At 35.8% G+C, this 23,543-nt stretch overlaps 1 protein-coding gene across 2 annotated transcripts in view; it reads left to right on the top strand.

Annotated features, from left to right (window-relative positions):
• The window catches only part of ADAM10 (ADAM metallopeptidase domain 10), a 119,900-nt gene that overhangs the window by 7,005 nt on the left and 89,352 nt on the right, over positions 1–23,543 (top strand). Inside the window, exon 1 of one of the 2 annotated variants that reach the window (XM_019732235.3) lies at positions 2,380–2,684. The exons of the other annotated variant lie outside the window; for it this stretch is intronic. Coding sequence (XP_019587794.3) covers positions 2,630–2,684 — 55 coding nt within the window. The 5' untranslated portion in view covers positions 2,380–2,629. Of the gene's footprint in view, positions 1–2,379; positions 2,685–23,543 lie in introns of those variants that run through there. 2 annotated transcript variants of the gene reach the window in all.

Raw genomic sequence — 23,543 nt, 5'->3', positions numbered from 1 at the left:
TACTAATGTTAAAGCAAAACTATAACTATAATAATTCATTTCTCAAATGAGAATTAAAGAAACATACTCTTATGTTAATGGTAATAAGTTGAAATATGCAGAGTGAAAAGAAGTGTAGAATTTCCAATGTATTGTTAGTATCAATAATAATAATATTAATACTTATATTCCCAAATTCAGCCTCTTCAAGCAGAATGCTTAACAGATTAAGACTAATTAATGCCATCAAAAAGTTCTAGTTCATGAAATGCAAGTTTTTTTTTCTTAATTTCCATATGAATATGTTTTGGATCTGGATAGTGGTGATGGTTGCATAACATTGCGAATTTACTAAATGCTATTGAATTGTGTACTTTTATTTATTTTTAATTTTCCAGCTTTATTGAGATATAAATAACATCTTATAAGGTTGAATGTACAATATATTGATTTGAAACACTTATTTATTGCAAAATGATGACCACAGTAGGGTTAGTTAACACTTCCATCATCTCACGTAATTACCATTTGTTTTGTTGTGAGAACATTTAAGATCTACTCTCTTAGTAACTTTGAAGTATATGATACAATATTATAAACTATGGTCTCCATACTGTACATTATATCCCCAGAAGTTTTTCATCTTATAACTGGAAGTTTATACTTTTTCACCACCATCTCCCCATTTTCCCCATTTCTCAACCCCTGGTAACCAACTTTCTACTCTCTGTTTCTATGAGTTTGCCTCTTTTGGATTCTATATTTAAGTGAGATCAGATGGTATTTGTCTTTCTCTGTCTGACTTGTTTCACTTAGAATAAATAATGCACTCAAGGTTCATCCATGATGTCACAAATGGCAGGATTTCTTTCTTTTTTATGGCTGAATAATATCCCAGTATGTATGTATGTGTGTGTGTCTCACATCTTCATCGATTCATCAATCGAGGGACACCTAGGTTGTTTCCATATCATGTCTACTGTGAATAATGCTGCAGTGAACATGGGAATGCAGCTATCTCTTTGAGGTTCTGATTTAATTTCCTTTGGGTATACTGTATACCCAGAAGTGGAGTGCTGAATCATATGGTAGTTCTATTTTTAATTTTTTGAGGAACCTCTGTAATGTTTTCTGTATGGCTGTACCAATTTACATTCCCATCAACAGTGCACATCCATTCCCTTTTCTCCACATTCTTGGCAACACTTTCTACTATCTCTTGTCTTTTTGATGGTAGCCATTCTAACAGTGAGGTAATATCTCATTGTATTTTTGATTTGCATTTCCCTGATGGTTGCTGGTGTTGAGCATCTTTTCATGTACCTGTTGGGCATTCAATGTCTTCAGAAAAATGTCTATTCAGTTCCTCAGCCCATTTTTAAATTGGATTGTTTGGTTTTTTTGCTATGGAGCTGTAAGAGTTCCTTACATATTTTGGATATTAACCCTTTGTCAGATATCTTATTTGGAAATATTTTTTCTCATTCCGAAGGTCCCCGTTTCGTTTTCGTGTTTCTTTTGCTGTGCAGAAGCTTTTTAGTTTGAAGTAGTTCTACTTATTTTCGCTTTTGTTGCTTATGCTTTTGGTGTCATACCCAAAAAATCATTGCCGGAGCTTCTCTCCCACTTTTATAAAGGAGTTTTATGGTTTCAGGCCTTACACTTAAATCTAGTCCATGAAATATGCATTTAAAGAACAAAGTAAGTTACAAGAAACCAAATCTATGCTTCAAAGAAGTTGGGGTGAAGTAGATTTGAGAGTGATCTTCAACGATGGGACGGGGTAGAGCAGCACATTTTTGGGGATGGAGATATAGGACCCTATGGTTTAGGTTGCACGCTTTTAGAAGTGTGGTCTGGTATGTGACACAGATTTGTAAAGAGCTCAGAAAAATATGCCTGTGTCTTTTCTTTCTGCTGCTTGAAGATACTTACATTTAGATTCTGATCACTGTTTGTCGCTGATATAATTACTGCTTGCTAGTACTTTGCTTTTACTTGTTGGCTGTCATGCAACACCGGAAGCAGAAAAAGAAACAAAAACCTCCGTTCCTCGCTAAGAAGTGGAAAGTGGACCCTTAACATCCTTCACTCTCGCATTTCAGCCCACCATACGACTCTCAGCAGCTGTGAGAACTAGCGGAGCACGGTCCCGTCGGGGGGCGGAGCTAGAGGAAACCCCGCCTCCCAAGCCCAATCCCAGCTCCCGCCGGCGGACAGGAAGCGGCGGCGGGCCTAGCAGCCCGGGAACCGTATTCCGTGCGCATGCGCGCGCCCCTGAGGCGCCTGGGGGAGAGGAGGGGTGGGAGGAAGGGGTGCGGCTCCGCGTGCCAGTTGGGCGCCCGCACGTCACGTGGTGAGGAAGGAGGCGGAGGTCCCGGGCTCGGGGAAGGGAGGTAGAGAAGAGGGAAGGAGCGAGGGAAGGAAAGCGGGGAAGCAAGGAAACGAACGAGGGGGAGGGAGGTCCCTGTTTTGGAGGAGCTGGGAGCGTTGCTGGCCCCTGAAGTGGAGCGAGAGGGAGGTGCTTCGTCGTTTCTCCTGCCGGGGGAGGTCCCGGCTTCCCGTGGAGGCTACGGACCAAGCCCCTTCAGCTTCTCCCTCCGGATCGATGTGCTGCTGTTAACCCGTGAGGAGGCGGCGGCAGCGGAAGATGGTGTTGCTGAGAGTGTTAATTCTGCTCCTCTCCTGGGCGGCGGGGCTGGGAGGTGAGGCACGACCCGAAGCGCTGGAGGCGCCGTGACCCTCGCGGACCGTGCGGCGGCAGCGGCATTGGCGACGGGGCCGAGCGGAGCCCAGTCGCGCGGCGCGGCGGGCGCATCAGTCAGCCCGGCCGGCCGGCGGCGCCACTCGGGCGCGCAGTGCTTCCCACTCCCTATTGTCCCTCGTACCCCGACCGCGTTCCCTTCCGTGGCATGCCGAGGAGGCTCCGAGCCTCCGGCGAGGCCTTCCCCGCCCCCTACTCCCCGGCAGCAGGGGAGGCTTGGGTCGTCTTCCAGAGAAGCAAAGTCAGGAGATCCGGGTCGCCAGGCAAGAGCCGTGGTTGCTCCATCCCTCCAGCCTGCTCGCCGGGGCGGGCAGCCGCCGCGGTCCCGGCGGTCTTCGCCGCCCTCGTTCCTCGCTCACCCTCCTCATCCTTCCGCTCTCAGTCCCTGCCGGGTGGCGGATTCTGGAGTCTGCTCGGCGGAGGAGAACCGCAGAGCAGGCTCGTGGGAAGTTGTGATGTGTGCGGCCGGAGTGGTGAATTGTTTTTTACCGGGGGTGGGGAACTAGACCGACGGGGTTTTGCAGAGGGGCCGCCGGTGGAGGAGTGGCAGTGGTGTCCCGCTCCTCTGAACCGAGTGGTTTCCGCTCTCCAAAGTGCCCTGCCTCTGCCCCTGTTTGGAGAGAGGTCGCAAGAGGGTGTGTTTATGTTCAGTGAAAACATTCTGTTGCCCAGGGGAAAGGGTTTGGTGGGAAGAAAGGTAAGCTGTTTCGGGATGTTCTTTGATCTTGAGACTGGATTGGGTCTCTTAGAGGGACAGTCCCCGGGTGACCCAACTTGAAGAGTTTTCTTAAACTCTCAGGTGGAGTAAGCATGTAAGTGCAGTTAGTGGTGTCAAAACAGTGGCAAACCCCGACCCTCCAAATTGTAGTTAAATTTACTAAAAACATATCATTTCTTGATTACTCAGGTTTTGAAGACGAGTTTTATTTCTATTTTAGGACTCGCTGCATTATTTTGTTGTGTAAAGTGCTTTATTTTAGGTAAACTTTTTGACTTGCTCAAAGTAGTATACTTAAACACCTCAAAGTATTTTTAAAAACATTGGATTGAAACAGTTTCTGGAATACTTTGGATGACTATAACCTCATTTGATAAATTAGAAAATATCCAAATATTTCATGTAGTGTATTGTTTCTGTTCTTTTGTTTGTCACTTTGACTTATGACTGCAGAGCAAAGCATATTTTTGTCCTGTATTCTGTGTAGTCCGAGGTTGATACGTTTGTTGTAGTTTGTTTGTAGTGTTCAGTTGTTAGATATCTATTTTAGATTAAGAGCTTCTAGTAGATGTTTAATTATAGTATCATGTGCTAGAGACCCTTTATAAAGGTCATTTCAATTAACATTTGTATTTACATCCTAAATGTGGCTTCCAACAAATCTCTTTTCTGTCTGTTTTCACTTTATTATAGTCAGGAGTTAGACACTGATTTCTATGAGGTAGTAAAAAGTAAGCATATGAGGCAATTTAGTATATAAAATGTCCTTTTATGTATAGTATATAAAATGTAGTGTATAAAATGTCCTTTGTTTTTAAAGAATGAAACATTTGAAAACAAGAATGTTTGATGGTTAAATAAAGTAACCGCATAATCTTTGTGAGTTAAGACCCTTGTCTAAAATCACTCTGGATTCATTTATAAAGTATTGTTTTGCATTAAGCAGTGGTTAAAAGGCTACTTTTGGATATTTGTTTTAAGCAGAACTTTTTCAAAAAGGCTGAAAACTTTGATTTTAAAATTAGCATCAAGATAGTAGGTTTTGTGTACATGGAAATATTTGTAATTTTAAGGTAATATATACTATTGTTATTTATTAATCTAAGCTTTTTATGGTCAAGTTTGTAAGAAATTTAAGTGATACATAGAATATATTCAAATTGAATATTTGTTTTAGCATGTGAGAGAATGAATATGTGTAGGTTAGTGGAAATACAGATTTAACTTTAAAGTAAAAATCATTTTCAGGTACTCAATAAACCCTTATGGTTGCTTACCCCTTTCCGATTTGTCAATCACTGTTTTGTATTAATTTTTTTCTTGCTGTTGATATGATGGTTGGGAAGCTGGAAAAGATCATTAAAGTGTTTAGAGTCATAAAACTTAAACTTTCCTAATGCTGTATGTACATTTCTAGCACATTTCCCAGCCCATGCAAAATTTGTAGGAAGATACCATAAAATTTCTAGACTTCAGTAAGTGCCTATATAGACATATGCTCAAATATATATATATATATATATAAATGTTTTTTAAAATTATTTGTAACCACATTAGAATTTATTGGAGCTATTCTTATTAAGTACAGCCCAAAGAATTTTTATGGGTGTATGAATATTTTTAACACACATATGTTGATGTTTTTTCTTTCTTTTTTAAAAAATTAATTGGTATGTTTGGGAGGTCAAAGGTATTTAGCTGTAGCAGTAAATTCAATCTCATAATGTTTTGGTTTGATGAAATCATACATAAAATTAACTTTAGAGTATGACATGTTTTTTGTATTTAAAAAATCTGGTGTAAACGCTTTACTTTGTACCGTGCAGTCTATAGAAATAAGTTCTCTGGAAATTTGGCCCAAAGTGTTAAAAATATCAAAGCTTAAGGATAAACTATTTCTTTCACTTCCACCAGTAAGAAACGATCTATGAAGTTAGTAAACTTTTCATCTTTATCATTAAGGAGCTCGGTCGGACTCTTCATCTTTTTAACTTGAAATTGGTAGCCGGGGAGCTGTATCACTTGAAGAAGGCGCATTTCAAGCATCCCCTAGGTTAACAGTATCTCCTTTGTATGTGTGCAGGACCTCTCTGAGTTGCCGGGGTAGGACATGGCAGGCACCTGTTTTCTGATATCCTTTCTATAGCTTGCTTATGATCTTCAAGAGTGTTTCGTATCTGATATCTTAAATTTTCCTAAGGACTTGTATGATCAGGTAGGGAGAGTAAGGAACATTTCTTTCATGTCTGTTGTGTATCTGGTATTGTGTTAGTTTTACTTTTCAACATCTGTGAGAGAGTGGTGATATTTTACAGTTGAAGAACTAATTTTTCTAGCATAATCCATTCAAACCCAAGCCAGTTTGAGCTCAAAGCTTGAGCTTTTTACTCATTACCCCTCATCTACCTTTTTGAAAGCAGTTTTCACACATTAGCTCAAAAGTGGCCTCTGGACTGAACCACCTTAGAGATATGTTTTGTTTGATTTGTAATGTCTTTGAGTTTCAACTAGTGGTCAACAGTGAAAAATTGGGAAATTTCTCAATGAAGCTCATGGGTTTCTGGATTTTTTGGGGCAGACTTGAAAATCCAGGCGCTACTGGGCTGCCTTCCCATTGTCTGGAGCAGAGTGGTAGAGCAGTAGCTGCTCTCTTCAGACGGCCTGTGCACTTACCAGTCAATGTGGTTTCCATCATTTTTACCTGTAATACACTTGGCCTGCTTCACTCATTTTTGTTATCTTCCTGAGTCCTGTAGGTATATTATTTGTATTTCTGCCTCAGCTTCATCTTGCATAGATGACTCCAAACTTACAAAAATGTTTCTTTTTTTACTGTGACCTCTTATCCAACTTTTTAATACATATTTTTTTGTAATTCTTGATTTTTTCCATAGTCTTAAACATGTGTTAATAAAAACTATGGCATACACAATAATTTATATCTAGCATTAGGTTATTAGATATTTTAAAAAATCTTTGTTTTCATAATAGTAACAATTTGAAGGTCTTAAAAAGAATGGTGGTTATAGTTTTTCCAAATCTCTATCTCATTGAGCAGATAAGAAACCATTTCTTTTGCTACTGGGATGAGACTCTTAGAAAATTAATTGTGGGTCATATAAACAAAAACTAACGTAAGCTTTTTTTTTTTCTTTTAAGAATTGGTTATAAATACAAACCAATTTGAAATAAAGAAAATTGAAATGAAACAATAAATCCAACAATAAGCTACATTTTTCCAGCATTGTTGGGAGATGACAGATTCAGATATGAGAAGATTCCTGTATAACAAGTTTGGGACCAGACTTGAAATTTTGGCTGTTTTTTGATAGAAGTTTTTCTAAGATGTGCACATTTACTGTCTTAAAATGGGCTGACTTTATTCTTTTCTTAAATGATTGAGGTTTACTATAAGAAGAACTGTTATCATTCTGGGCTCTACTGTATTTTCTATTTTTTATTTTTCCAGAAATCCTTGAAATGGGCATTCTAAATTTATTCTAGGTGATCGTGGTTTTTTTATTCTTTTTTCTTTTTTTGTTTTTTTTTTAATTCTTGTAGCTGATTTTAGTAGTGTATCCAACTGTTGCCTGGCTTGCTTGGAAACCTTGAGGATATCACTTTTTAATTAGTAGTTTCTGATATATTTTCTATGGGGAAAGTAAATAATCATACATAACATACTTGTATGTAAAGTGAAATACATGAGCTTTAGATAAGCTTTTATTTTTTAATGTATATTTTTTGGCTTTGTAGAGTTTAGTGTTGAGGTTGCCCTGTTTTTACTTTCTGAGCAATTGGAAGATGCACTCTTTTGGTAGTTAAAGTGTGAGACAAGGTAGAGTGGAGAGAAGAAACTGATGAATAACCAGGAAGGCAAAGCAAATAAAATGCATACTTATTTGGTTACAGGTAGATCATTTCCTGATCTGAATCATAAGTACTCTGGCTTCAAGCTCCTGCACTCCATTGTTGATATTAACATGCCCTAAAATATGCAATTGTAATATTCTTTACAGAAATGTAATTTGTAAGTTAAGAAAAAGTATTCTCTGTATTTAAAGGAAAGAGTAGGTCAAAGGTAGATGACAGAGGCTCCAGATACTGTGTTTTATTGTTATTTTGCAGCATGTAGCTTTTGAGTGTTACAGTTTTGGTGACTTTGTGATTTGTATAAAGTTAAATTTCTTGTCAGCCTTTGAATCGTATCACTTTCTAATTGCTAGAAAAGTTTTGCCAAAGTTGGAGGTATATTTTTGGGGTGGTCTAGCTTAAAATATAGTCTATGTGGAGTGCAAAAATGGAGTTTGGGGGTGGGGGGGAAGGTTTGCGTGCAGGGAAAGGGGAGTCATTGGCCATAGCTGCTGCTAACATGAAGTTTCAATGACAGGCCTATGTGGCCACTAATTGGGGAAGATAAATTGTAGATATGAAAGGCTGTGGACACAGAAACACCCAGTAGTTTCAAATGTTAGCTCCAAGTCACAGGGCTTACACTCCAAATTGTAGGAATTGTTTTGCATTTGGTCTGTTTGCACATGGGTAACTCTATGTTACATACTTGAGTAAAGAGCCCCAGGTATTTTGTTTTTGATTTTTTAAGCAGTAATTGATTTATTTAATGATTGTGAGTGATTCTTCCAAGCAACTCTAAAAAGTCTGCTTGTTCTGAATAAAAATCCAGCAGTGGTAATTCTGACTAGTTTAGCTGTCATTTTATACCAGGAAAAGGAAGCAATGTTAAGGATAAGTGGAAAAAGTATTAATAATAATCCTACCAGTTAGGTTCCTATGCGGGTAGTAGCATTGTTGTCCAGCAGTGTGAAGGCTTTGCCTCAGTACTAATGGCGACAGTCCTGTCTTAGCGAGGTTGGAGGACAGCAGCACTGAGAACAGTTCTCAGGAGTGTAGACTGCCTTTGATAGTGGGTGAACTCACTTGAAGCTACTACAATTCCAACTAAATGGTGTGAGAATGTGTATAGCTACAACATGTTATTTAGTCACCAGAGCTTATTGTATATCCTGCAGCTACTAGGAGTCACGAAGCCACAGTCTTGAGAAAGAAGGAAAGTGAAAATCACTGAGTTCGTCGATGTGGACAGAAATGCCAGGATATAAAAATGTAGTTCCATTTATGTATTGTAATAGCAGTTGAAATGAGGGTGTATTAAGCTGGAGGGACATCAACCAGTTGAGGAAAGCTTTTTGACATAGAAGGGAGTGGCATATAGTCTAGTAAGTTGTTTGTAGGCTTACTTGTCTGGAATGGAGAGTCCATGGCAGGAAATAAGGAGAAATGCTAACTGGGCCATCATTACCAGGACTCTAATGATTCATATTCTCGATCATAATAACTGTGCAGTGGAGTATTTTGGGATGTTGGTTGGAGTCTATGTTCAGGAGTTGGGATATGATACAATAAGGAGTAAATTAGCTGCTCAATGAATTGGGTGATTCAAGTCCTGGATTAAGGTTACGATTATAGAAATAAAGGCTAGAACAAGAAATCACATGGAAGAAAAGCTGGTAAAACTTGACAGATGTTTAATATGAAATTAACAGTGTATTGAGGGCTCACTCTGTTTTTGAATTTAAATCTTAGAGGCTGTTGTATTGGCGAGTGTGGTTTATAGAACTTTGAGGACCTAAGTCTTTGAAGTTCAAAATACCAAAGATTTTGAATCTAGGTAGATGGTTATAGGTTAGGATGTGTGCCAGTCTTGGATTTTATCCTAATTGCAAGCTAATACTTTTGTTGGGGTTGGTTAAGACTTTGTACAGTTCTTTAATAATTGGTGGCTAGTCATTTGGGGAACACTGCTCCAGATAGTTGGGAGATAGAAGTTTGGTGAATTGAGTGGAGGGGAGAAGTTAGATTTAAAGATATTTTAACAAGTATGTTTTTACTTCACTTACTTTCCTTAAGTTGGAATTGCACTCTTCAGTTTAAGAATATGCCTTATGCTTTTATATGTGAATTGTGAACTTCCTATTTCAGAGACAAATCGGGGAAAAGAATCTGGTCTTGAGACAAATGTACATACATGATTTGTGGAGCATAATTTCTTCCCGTTGATCTTTGCTTCCATTGCTGATGGCAAGGGATATACACATACATATTTGAACTTTGGATTTCATTTTCAAAAGAATACAGATAGAATCCTACACTTCTGTGTTGAGTGAGATGTTAATTTGCTATCTATTTTCCTAAGAATTAAATGGGTTATGTTTGAAAAAAATGCTAAACAGACTGTAAAGTTCTGTGTAAATATTATTAAAATTACGGTGTTTCCAGGCCTACTTTCGTTTGGAATCTATTTACAAAATATAGATGGATAAAATGTATTTTTCGAAGTTGAAGTACTAGAATATCATTACCAAACGTTAGAAAATAGAATTTAAGAAAATCCGTAATTCCTTTTCCAACACAATTTTAGCACTTTTTACTATTAATCTTTCAGTCTTTTAAAATGTCTTATTGTAAGTTTACATTATAGTATTTATGCACTTTTGTATTCTTTACAAAAATTAACGTGTAGTTGAAATGTATACACAAAGCAGAGACTGAAATATTCCTAAGTAGTCTAGAGGTAGTTTTGGTTGTCACAGCTGGAGGGCTGCTACTGGCATCGAGTAGGTAGAGGCCAGAGATGCTGTAAACATCTTCCAATGACCAGGACAGCCCCTCCCTCCCCCATAATAAAACATTATTTGGCCAAAATGTCAGTAGTGCTGAGATTGAGAAACCCTGTTCTAGAGGAAATTTGAATCTTCTTACCTTTTTTTGTTATTTCTGATAGTTTGCTGTCTGAATTGATTACTTGAGTTTCATACGTTCCCATATTCCTATCCTGTTCAAGCCTTCCTCTCCCAGTGCTCTAAGCGCTGCAGTTCTGAAACATTTACTTTATTATTTATCTTCTGGCGTTTCCCATTCTTTTGATTGGTTAGTTTGTGGTAGGGAAGAAAATCTGATCCTGTTAATTTATAATAGTAATTGAATGACTGATAGCCCATAAGGATTATTTAAAAATCAAACTAAACCAGTTGCTTGTTAACCCAAAAGAGCCATGGATTAGTAGGATTTCAGCTTCTGTGGGGAGAGAGATTTTGAGGGACTCAGTCAGCAACTTACTCTGCAAATCTATCTTCAGCATTAGTTGTACTCAGTTTAAACTTTTCACAATTTGTTTTCTTCAAAATTTCAACTCAAAAGTCCTCAAAAATTTCCGTGTCTTTTTCGTAACTCCACCCCCCTACACACACACAAACTTTATTATCATCGTTAACACCTTTGGCAGAATTGGTTTTTTTTGCACATCTAGATTTTCTGGAAGGAGGCAGAGGCAGATGGTTTGGGGTATGATATGGAGAAGGGTGAGGTAGTAAGAGTAGGTTTAGGATGAAATACAGAGTCTGGGGTGCATAGGGTGTGTGGCTAGAGCTATTTTGTGTGTGTGTGTGCGTGTGTGTGATTTAAGTAGGTTGAAAGTCATAGTCCGTTACTGTCTGTGCTTTTTTGAAATGGTATAAAGGCATTTCACATCAGCATAGAAAGCTAAATTATGTACACGTTTCCATTTTTGGATTTTTAAGTTGTATTTCATAATTAGTGGTGGAAATTTAATAATGCATTCAATAGGTTTTTTGGTTTGTTTTTTTTTAATGAGAAGGAGATTTTTAAAAAAATTTCTATTTATTTTAAGTGTGTTTTTCCAGGACCCATCAGCTCCAAGTCAAGTAGTTGTTTCAATCTAGTTGTGGAGGGCGCAGCTCACAGTGGCCCATGTGGGGATCGAACCAGCAACCTTGTTGTTAAGAGCATCGCTCTCTAACCAACTGAGCTGCCCCGCTGCCCATTCAGTAGATTTTTAATCACTGATGTTTTGTACTCTTTGTGTTTTCTTTCGTTTATAATTTTAAAAAGAACTGCTTACTTTCACTTCTGAGCCAGCTAGTTTTATTTTTAATTCTTAGAGACTAACTTGTCTCAAAAAGTGGGTGTGTTGAAATATATTTATAATTGTAGACACACCCTCTTATCTTGAACTTTCACTTGTAGTTGTTTGGTAGGTATTTGCTTGTAGAAAATGGTTTGACTAGTTTTTAGTGAAGAGATGGATATGGTGGCTTAAGTTTGAAGTTACACGTGGAAGTAACTTTTCCAAGAGTGTAGTAACTTTTCAAATGCACTTAAGTATATCACATGAAATATAGGACATTTGTCATACAAGAGAACACTTTTGTTAATGGTAGTTAGTGTTTCAAGATCATAGTGAATGCATATCAAATACAAGTTGATCATTTGATCAACACAGTGTGATGCCTAAGATACAGTTGATGATTAAGTTCCTTAAGAAGGAAATACATTTTTATGTTGGGGGAAAACGCTGTTGGTACCTAATTCTAAATTAAACAAGTGAGAAGTCTGTTGAAACAACTTGATTACAAGTAATTTTTCTGAGGAATGGAAATGTGCCAGCATTAACTTACACGTCTTCTTGTTTATTGTGTTGAGTTTTTCTGTAAATAGGAAGATCTATAGTGGCCAACATTTATACAGATTTTTTTTATGCCATTCTTAAGATTGTAGAACCAACATTTTTTTATATAGATTGGAAAAAATTAAGCTTATTTGTTATATAACATTGCTATCCCACGCAAAGATGATGACATTCACTCATCTTCAGTAGTAAGCTATACTTATACTCTGTTTTTCTCTCCGATGTTAATAAAGTTTTTGTTCTGTGTTTTTTGTCCTATTATATTTAATTTATATTGGAACGGAAGATTGTAGGGTTTGGATTCAGGAGTTGGGTAGGAAGTTTTTGTTTGCAAGTGTTCTGGGAAGTACCTACCCATGGAATATGGAAAATAATCATAATGGGTAGTTACGGGATACTTACTATATGCCAGGCACTGTTTTTAGGGCATTTGGTGTATCAACTCAGTCTTCACAACCTCTCTCTAAGATAAGATCTGTTATTCTCATTTTATAAATGAGGGAGCAGGTTCAGGGAGGGTAACTTACTCAAAGTCAGACAAGTTCTATAGCTATTAATTGGGGAAGACAGGATTTAAATATAATCAGCTCCAGAATTCATGCTTTTAAATACTGTACTGCCACTTAGAAACATATCTCATGCTTTAAAAAGTATTGTACAGCGAGGTTAGATTCTGCTTTTGTACAAAGATTGGATCATTTTACCGTCAGAGCATAATTAGGCTCTTTGTACTTAAAAGTATTTGAGCCATTTGCTTTTGGTCAGTAAACTTCTTTATAAGGTATTTTATTTATTTTTTGACATTAGAAAATGTTTACAATTAAGAGGTGGGTAGAAGCACTTTATAGAATATTTATACACAGTATCATTTCAATTTTGCCATACATTTATATATGTATTCATTTTTTTAAAAAGCTTGGTGCTAGATAGTGAGATGTAACGTATATGTTTCTACAGTAATCACTTTTGTAATCAGGAAAAATAATTTTCTTTTAAGGCAGATTACCATTAGTAAATACTAGTATCCTGGTGACTTTGAAAAAAGTTATAGAAAATCAAGTTGGTCCTCTGGATCTGTGGGTTTCACATTGTGAGTTCAACCAACCACAGATTCGAAATAGTCAGAAAAAAGAAAATCTCAGAAAGTTCCAAAATCAAAACTTTAATTTGCCATGTGCCAAGCACTGTGCTGTATCCACACAAATGAAGTGATTATGTAGGCATATCCTGCTGTAGCCTATGCAAATACTGTGCCATTTTATGTAAGAAACTTGAACATCTGTGGATTTTGGTATTCACGGGAACCAACCTCCTGCAGATGAGACTATACTGTTCTCAGATTGTAAAAAAGGGAAAGAGAGACCTGAACTCTCTAGTGGCAAGGAGACTAAGTTAACATTTTTACTACTACTTACACCTGCTGGCCATTTTCTACTTTTGCATATAGGTGATTTTTTTGGTATTGCTTTACCTTTTTTTGGCCAGTTTTTCTTATACAATTTTGAAAACTATCTGTTTCCTCCATTTTATAGGTCCAATTCAGTTATTCTACAATTTTATACGTAGGCGCTTGATATACTGTATTTACTTTTTTCCTAACTTTTTATCTTAAAAACTTTTGTAAGGTTGGAAGTATTAATATATATAACCCAATTAATATCTGTATACCTTTCACCTAAATTTATTAATGGCTATCTTTTGCCATGTTTGGTTTCTCCCTCTCATATATGTTCCTTTTTCCCCCCTGAAATTTGAAAGTAAGTTGTACCCCTAAATACTTTGGTGTGCATTTCATAAGATTAAGGACATTGTCTTACATAAACCAAGAAGATTATTTTCTCTTTAAGTGTGGGAATGTTCAAATATCCTATGAAGCTTGTAAGTACTCAGTACCATGTAAATTTATTATATGGTTTGTGAAGGCCTGATTTCTGGCAACTACAGCTAAGGACCAGAAAATAAATGCTGTTGTTATGATGTATTATGTATACATATAAAAAGTAACAATAGAGACAGGAGGAGATATTAGTAGAATAACTTATACTACTATTTTATGTAGGAACAATGGCACAATAACATAATAGCGTTGAGGTTATCACATCACTATGACCTCTTAGGGTAAAGATATTAAGAAGGATGAGCCTGGCTCACGAAGATGTTAAGGTAGAGGAAAAAAATCAATAATGGTTCATAAGGAAAAATATTTGGCACGTAAACTTCAATTATCTAGAAATTTTCCACAGTGGAAGCTATCATTTTTCCACTGATGTCAGATTGCTAACATCTTACTGTACTCTAGGTTAAATATATTTTATTTTCATCATTGTCAGGTAACAGTTCTGTTTCTCCATTGTTAAGACTTTATATAAGAACATCATTCAGTGAGTATTCTGTTCTTTATCAGAAGGAATAACAGGAGTTACAGATTGCCTCCCTTGAGTCCTTCCTGTTACTTTCTTTCCATGTTGTTCATTTTGCCTTGCATGGGTAATGTATCAGAATGCTAAAAGAAGCGCCAGCTCTATTCAGGGACAGCAACAGAACTCCAGGTTTTCTGTGTTATTTTTTTCCATTGTTGTTTTGTTTTTTACTTTTAGATTTGTAGGCTGTATTTACTTTTGTACAAATCTACTTCATGTATTGGGTTGGTGCAAAAGTAATTGCGGTTTTTGCAATTATTTTTAATCCTTTAAACTACAGTTACTTTTGCACCAACCTAATACATAAAGAATTTAAATTAGAGGAAGAACATAGTCTATATTATGGAACACCAATCATATGTTAATTTAAATGGCAATAGACCTTTGGAAAAATAAGTTTCTGTGCCTGTACTTATTCGTTGCTTTAAAATAACCCCTAATATGCTGATGACCCCCATATTTGTGTCTTTAGACTAGACCTCTCCCTTGAATTCCAGACTCCTGCATCCCAACTACATCTCCAGATAGATGTCTATTGGACATCTCAAACTTGCTTAAACTTAACATGTCCAAAAACAAACCCCTGATTTCCTTACCCCGTCTTTTGTTTGGTAGTCTCTCCTGTCTCAGTAAATGGGAGCGCAGTTCTTCAGTCATTGAGGCCAAGAACTTGGAGTTATTCTTGATTCCTGCCTTTGTCTTACACCCTGCATGCAGTCCCATCAGCAAATCCTGTCAGCTGCTTCATCAAAGTATATGCAGAGTTTGACTGTTTCTTACTAGCTCCACTGCTACTACCCTGATTGATACAAGCCAACATCCATTTCACTGTAATTACTGTAAAACCTGCTAACTATTCTCTCTGTTCTTAGCAGTCAGTATGATTCTGTTCAAAGGCTACTTTGGTCAAAACATCTACTGGCAAATTTATACTTTAAAATGGTTAAAATGGTAAGTTTATGTGAATTGTACCTCCATAAAACACATGATAACAAGATAAATAAATTTAAAAAAACCACCCCATTCAGTGACCTACTATTTTAAGGAAAAGCCAGAGTCCTTATAGTGGCTTTTATGACCCTGCTCAATATACATGTACACTTATCTGCCTCTGCCTTTACAGTTCTTCCGCCTTGTTTGTTTCTGCTCCAGCCACTTTAAAAAGCTCTTTAAAAAATGCCAAGCTTGCTTCTATCTCAGGGACTTTTTGCACTTGCTGATCCTTTTACATGTAACACTTTCCCCCAAGATGGCTCTATTGTCTACCCTCTTTCTTTTTTTTTTAAACTAAAAAAAATTTTTTTTTAAACTGGTGAAATACACATAATGTAAAATTTACCATTGTGACTGTTTTATAAGTGCAGATCAGTATCATTAAGTATATTGACATTGTGCTTTGCTCTCTCTTAAGTCTTTGCTCAAATGTTAGTGAGGTATTCCAATTACCTTATATAAAAGTACTAACTCTTTCCTTTGCATACTTTATCCGCTTACCCTGTAATATCTCTCTTACAGCCATCTGAAGTTATTTACTTGTTTATTTTATTGTCTATCTTCCTTTTTAATAAAGCTTCATGAGGTCAGTAACTTTGTTTTGTCTGCTGCTTATTCCCAGCACCTCCAGCAATGCCTGGCATGTATATGAGTGCCCATTATCTGTGTTGAGTGAATAGATGAATGATTACCAAACTAAATAATTTTACTTTTTATAAATTACGTAAGAATTAGAAGTTTCTAAGAGTATGTCGGGGGGAAAAAAACAAACCTCTAAAGCTTCTAAATCTTTTTATTGTTATTGGCTTTAAAATGGAATGAAACCACCATTTTTGTTAGTGTACTGAATATTTTTAATATGCCCTTTTAATTAAAAAAATTAGGTAGGTTAAATGAGTTAGAATTTTCTTTATAAAAACTAAGTTGCTTTTTATCAACTACTGTGTTTTCCTTTTTGTTGTTAGTTTTTAAAGCACTTAGCAGTTGTCATTCACTGCAAAAATTAGACTTAAGGGGAAAATATAGAGGATGTTCATGGTTTTCTGATTATGCCCAATAAAACTTGAAAACTTTACTATGTTATTTAGATGAAACTTTTGAAAACCTGTTTTCATTTTGGGGTAAATTTAGAATCACAGAATGTTAGCGCTAGAAGGAAGTTTTTTAGTCTTGGTGGGTCACTTTAACCTCTCTTTGCCTCATCTTAAGATTATACTTGCCCTCTATGGTTGTTATGAGGGTTAAATGAGATAATATATTCATTAATTAATTTGGCCATAATTTACTGAATTCTTACTTGTTTGTACTGTACACTATTCTAAGCCCTTTATGTATATTAATTTATTTAATCCATATAACAACACTGTTGGGTACAGGTATTGCTATTTCACCTATTTTACAGATGGGGAAACCGAGGCACAGAGAGGTAAGTAAATTGTCCAAGATAACTCAACTAGTAAGTGACAAAGGTGGGATTCTAACCCATGATGTTTAGTTCTACTTGTAAATAAATGTGATGCTTGCTAAACTGTTGCATCGTGAAATAAGATAATATGACCATATACTTCTGTGGTTATTGAAAAACTTAGTTACAACAGGAATATGAGAGATGACTGTACAGAAGAAAGTCATGCAATATGGTTATGAAAGCTGCATGAGTAATTGCAAAGACAAATATCTGAAATGCACTCATAGCACCAGTAGATGATTTTTAAAAACATATCTGGTGAATAGATCTATAATAATTTTATTTTTAACCAGTTGCATTTTGCAAATGCTTGGCCTGTTAGAAATTCTGATACCTTCTGGATGAGTATTGTAGAATGACTTATTTTCTGATGATTGATTTGTGCCTATCTTATCAGCAAGGTATAGGCTGCTTTCTCTTTTTTTTTTATTAGTTTCAGGCGTACAGAACAACAGAGTGATCAGGCATTTATATGACTCCAACAAAGTGATAACCCCAACAAGTCTACCTAGCCGACACTGTACACAGTTATTAGAACATTATTAACTATATTCTTCATACTGCACTACACGTCCCTGTTGCTTTTTTAAATTATAGTTGACATTCAATATTATTGTACATTAGTTTCATAGGCTGCTTTCTTTTAAATACAAATGAAAATGGAAATTTCCATGAAATATTGAGAGGATTCATTGATTCTTACAGCAAACATTTATTGAGCACCTGTTTTCTGTCTGACTCTGTTCTAAGTACTGAGGGTACATTATTGAACAAAACAAAGTCCTTGTTCTCATGTAACTTACACTCTGGTGGTAGAGGGATATATGTCCATAAAGCAGGATATTAGAATGAGAATGACTGGGACAGTATACTTTTAGATGAGGTCATCAGAGAAGGCTTCCGAAGACGGGATCTCTGAATGAAGTGTGTGGCAGCTAATCCTGCTTTGGGGAGAGTGGTAGAAGATAAGGTGAGACAGATACAGAGTGGAATGGGGGGATGCAGCCCCTGGGAAGGATCACGGTCAGCCTTGTAAGCCATGGTTAGGAATTAGGGCAGGTGGGAAACCTTTGGAAGATTTTGTAGAGGAGTGAAAAGATGACTTTACTTGAACATTACTCTGGCTGCTGTGTGAAAAATAGACTGTAGGGGGCAAGAATGGAAGCTAAGAGGCCAGTTATTTACCATGGTTTTTTACTGTCCAGAGCCTTTTGAACCGTGCTGTGTTTGACACGTTTTCATCCTTATGAATTCCATCTCCCTAATTCCGATTCCCAGCCTTTCAGTTGTAACTAGGACACCAGCATGTAAACTAGTCTTCTGAACTATAGGCTCCTCTAATCAGAAGCATCACTGGAGACTTGGATTCTGAACTGAGCAGACTTGTTTGCTTGCTGAAGTTTTGCCAATAGTGTGCATCTTTCAGACAGTTATGACAGATATTTTCCTAGTTGTTTTAAGGTTGTGTTTCTGATACAGAAGTGGCATTGGAGAGGCATGGCAGTGTTGGTGTTTTACACATATTTTTTGGGATAATTATGGTATATTCTGGTGGTTTCTGGGGAAACCTGGATAGTCTTGAGGAAGTTAAAAGTGGCAAAGGTCCCAGTATTATTTTCAAGAAATAGAATATTACTTCAAGTAAGTGAATATTGTATGGGAAGTGTGGGGATTGAATAGATCACAATGGAGCATGCTTTAGTGTTTATGGAACAACCTACAGGTTCTGGGTCAAAATTCCTTTGTGGGACTTGCATGTTGATTTGCAGGAAACATTAAATCTTGGATTCTTATTTGTGCCTGGTGTTACTTTACCTCTTTCAAGCTTGATATTATAGAAGCAATGATATTGTTAGTACTAGGAATATATATATATATATATATATATATATATATATATATATATATATATATATATATATATATATTTAGATTGATGGAATCTGTGAGAGTCTAACAAGTAAGTGATAGCATCAGGAACAGAGTAGTTGACTAGGAATTAGAGTAGACAAGTAGGTTGGATGTAGGGAATTAGGAAGATCTGTATCAAGGGGAGATCAAATACAAAAGTGAGTGGGTCAGAGGTCAAGCTCTGTTCAGATAGAGTTGAGGAGATGGGTGAATATTTAACTATCAGTGAGATTTATGATAGAGCTACATTCTGTCCCTATTTTTGGAGCCTTTGACTTGTTGCTAGAGTTTAAGAACAGATCTCAGTTGAGTAGGTCCAGCCACTGCATGTGAGAACAGGCAATTTTGTGGCGTCTGACTGAGCTAAGTCGTGCAGGGGTTGGAGACTGGCATGGGGTTCCTGTAGAGTAAACTGCCAATTTCAGTCGCTGGCTGTGGAAAGCAAAGGTGTGTGTGTGTGTGTGTGTGTGTGTGTGTGTGTCCTATAAAAAATACATTCTTTGGTATTTCATTACATGTTTTTCCACATCTTAGAGGTAAATGTTAGTTTTGAAAGGTCGCTGCCATGTGTTGTATTTTGATAATGTTTTCAGTTTTCTGTAGTCACACCAGAAATGTTACATGGTGACTTACCTTGCTTATGATGAGAGTTAATAGAATTATTGTAGAAAATCACGAAGTCACTGAAACCAAAATTATCTCCTTGGTACTGCCTCCCATTTGCTGTGTGACCTTGAATTTGTTACATACCTCTCAAACCTCAATTTTCTTTAAAATGGGCTAATAGTTATTACTTTATAGGGCTGTTGGGTGGGTTAAATGAAAAAATGTGGAATACTGGGCCTGGCAAATAGAATGTACTCAGTAAAGTTTAGTTATCATTACATCTAATTTATAAACATTTAATTAAACACTTAAAAAGTTTATTGAGTCAGGATATTTTTTATATGTAGCAAGCTATCAATGTACGTTTTGAAATACTGGAATGCATTTTTAAAATAAAATAGGCATATGTAATTTTGGATTTTTAATGTTTCCATTTAAAGATATGAAGCTTTTTTTTTTTAACAAATGACTTTTAGCCAGATTTTCATGTGAAATTTAAAATATTAGATTTCTAAAATAGGAATGGAAACAAACAACCTTAGCACAACATTATGAATATATAATATGAAAAACTGAAGATATTAAAGTGAGGAACAAAGTAAAAAAATGCCCTCGCTCACTGTTACTCAGTCCTAGTTAGTGTAAGTTAAAAAAAAAAAGATAGAATTATAGATGAATAAAAGATTTAAATATGAAAAGCAGAATCAACAAACTGCCAGCCCCCCCCCCAAAAAAAAGAATATTATTCTTAGGATTTTGCATGCAAAATCAAGGGGCTCATAAATCCCCTATCGCAGCACATGGATCTCAGGTTAGAATTCCTGTTGTAGAGGAAAAAAAGGATGGGTTCTATCCAGTCATCACTAACGAAACTAAATGCTTAAGTGACTTCCTACAGATTTGGTACCTGTTTTTGCAGTGCTCTGCCTATTCAATTCTGTTGTAGTATGAAAACAGTGATAGAAAATATGTAAATGAATGAGCATGTAGCTATGTTGTAAAAACAGGTGGCCAGCTGAAATTGGTCTTTGGGTTATAGTTTGCTTACCTGTTATATATTATTTGGGAACTTTTTCTAATCAGTACATTACCTGTGACATCAGTTAAGGTGTTCGTTGCTTAAATGGTAGCATCTGTGGTAAATTGACTCTATTAATATACTGTTAAATGCTTAAGAGTAAAGCCAGCATGTAGAAAAAGAAGGAAATAGCTGCAGGTAGAAATCAGGAAATTTTCTGTATGCAGAAAAATTGCAGAATTTCTCACACTTGAGTGTGCATACATATCACTAGGAATCAAGTAGAGCTGGGTAGAGTCTGAGTCACTTTGGGGATCAGTAGATCTGGGGGGAGCCCATGATTCTGCATTGCTAACAATTCCCCGGGATATGCCCATGCAGCTAGTCCCTGAAACACAGTTTGAATAGCAAGGTTGTGTGTCAAGAAAACAAAATGATGTACACAGAAAAATATTTAATTGCATAAGGACTGAAACATCCACAAATACAAATTTCCAGTCTCAGGCGTAATATATAATGAATGAATTTGTTATTCAGACACGTGGTGAGTAGTAGGCTCCTAGATTTTTTTTTAGCTTTTTAGTTTAAATGTTGAGATGGACCTTTACTACAGCTAAGAAGTTCTTGACATGGTCTAGTTGCTACTTGCTCAACATATATTTTTCCTTTATGTTTGGTTTCCCCCAGTGTTCTTTTGGTACCTGTGATCACTGGTGTCATTTATTTGCCACATCTCTTACTATGTATGTTCTATTAACAAAAAATATAGTTATTTATGAATAATGAATCATTACAGGATGTTTAATAGTTTCTTGGAGGTGAGTAGAATGTTGATTTCATTTACTTTTCTGAAAGAGGACAAGTTAGAATACTTTGAGTTGTCTTTGTTTTTTGATTCTGGACTTTTTTCTTTTGAAAATTTTATAACTTAGGGAAAAGTAAAAGAAAAGCCAAATACCCATTTACCTACCACATTATTCAACATTTTTCTTTAAAAAATTTTTAAATTATATTTATTGAGGTATAATTTCCGTACAATAATTTTCAAGAATTAATTTTGAGACGTGTATATAACTGTATAACCGCTACCATAATCATGATATAGAATATTTATATCAATACATAAGTTCCCTTATTCTCTTTGCAATCAACACAAAATACTTTTCTCATTTCCCTTTGATTTCTTTTTTAACCCATGGGCTGTTTAGAAGTATGTTACGTTCCTAATATTTGGGGATTCTTTCCAAATTCTGTTACTGATTTAATTGCCCTGTAGTCAGAAAACATATTCTATAATTTCAACCTTTTAAAATTTATGGAAATGTGCTTTATGGCCTAGAATTAAGCTCTGTTATCCTGGTGAATATTCATGTGTCCTTGAAAAGAACATGTATTCTGTTGCTGGGTAGAATGTTTTGTTAAATATTATTTGGGTCAAGTTGTTTGGTAGTGTTCAAGTTTTCTGTACCCTTATTTTTTTGTCTGTATGTTTAGTGAGGACTTACGATTTCCAACTATAATTATGTATTTGTCTACTTTCGGTTCTGTCAACTGTTTCTTCATGTACTTTGAAATTTTGTTATGTGATACACATTTACGATTATGTCCTTTTGATGAATTATGAAATGTCCTTTATCCCGCATAATTTTTTTTTGGAAGTTTTCTTTGTCTGATAATATGATAGTCATTGCATCATTATTTGGATGGTTTAACTTTTCCCTTCCTTTTTACTTTAACTCATCTTTATTTTTGTGTTTAAACTTTTATACAGTATGTATTTACATTTCCCTTTCTTTAAAATAAGATGACTTTCTGACATTTAATTGTTGTGTTTAAGTTCATTTACTTTTAATGTAATTATTATTGATATGGTTGAGTTTAAGACTACCATCTTAAAACTGTTTGTTTTTTTGTTCCATCTGTTCATAGTTCGTGTTTTTTTTTTACCCCTCTTTTTCTGCATTCATTAGGATTAATTTACTTTAAAAAATGATTCTATTTTATTTTTGCTTCTGGCTTATGTTATATACCTATTTGTGATTTTTTTAGAGGTTGTTCCTGGGGTGTACAATATACATATGTAACTTATCGTATACGTTCAAATATTATACCACATCATTTAGAGAGTAAGTGTACTTCCATTTCTCCTGTCCTCCATTGTGCTCTTATTGTCATTTATTTTAATTCCATATGGGTCATAAAAGCCACAGTACATTTTTTAAAAATACAGTCGTTTAACTTTTAAAGAGATTACAAAATGAGAGAAGAAATCTTTTTTATTTTTCATATATTCATCATTTCTGGCACTATTCTTTGTGTCAGTACAGATTTCCATATGGTTTCATTCCTTCTGTCAGAATAATTTCCTTTAAGATTTTTTGTAATGCAGGTCTACTAGCAATGAATTTTTAGATTCGATGTCTGAAAAGGCTCATTTCATCTTTTTTCTCCTTCACCTTCATTTGTGAAAGATATTTTTTACTGGGTATAGAATCTTAGGTTGCGTATATTTTTTTCTTGTCATAATTTAAACGTTGCATTATCTTCTGACTTATATAAAGTTATGCTGTCATTTATACCTTTGTTCCTCTGTGTATAATGTTTCTTTTTCTTTAGTTCCTTTGGTCCTAACCTGCTGACAGCTGATATTCAAGTTTTTGGTTCCTAGTTTTCAGCTATTAGCCTATGATTTATTTCTGTGTGGTTTTGTTGAGTTTCTTGGATCTATAAATTTATAGTTACATCTTTCACTTTCCTCCCCCCATTGTGGTTTTTTTCCTGTATACTTCTTAACATATGGATCATATTTATAATAGCTGTTTTAACCTTTTTGTATGCTAATTCCATCATCTCTATAATTTGTTTCTAATGTCTGATTTTTTCCCCCAGTTATGGAAGAAAAATGTATTTATACTTTTCTGATTTTTTTATATGCATGACAATTTTTGATTGGATGCAGATCATTCTGATTTTTACATATTTTGTGTGTTTGATTTTATCTCTCCTTTAAACATTGTCAGATTTTTTTTGGTGTACAATTAAACTACTTGGAATCAATCGAATTCTTTGGAAGATTGCCTTTAAGCTTTGCTGGGATAGGTCCAGAACAGCCTTTATTTAATCTGTGGCTAATTTTATCCCATGAATAAGTTGCTCTTTT

The sequence above is a fragment of the Rhinolophus sinicus genome, chromosome 3 (assembly GCF_057876585.1).
Source record: "Rhinolophus sinicus isolate RSI-liver-muscle chromosome 3, RSI-T2T, whole genome shotgun sequence".
In the NCBI taxonomy this organism is placed as follows: Eukaryota; Metazoa; Chordata; class Mammalia; order Chiroptera; family Rhinolophidae; genus Rhinolophus; species Rhinolophus sinicus.
Note: the sequence above shows the minus strand (reverse complement) of the source record. Positions and strands in the feature narration are given on the sequence as shown.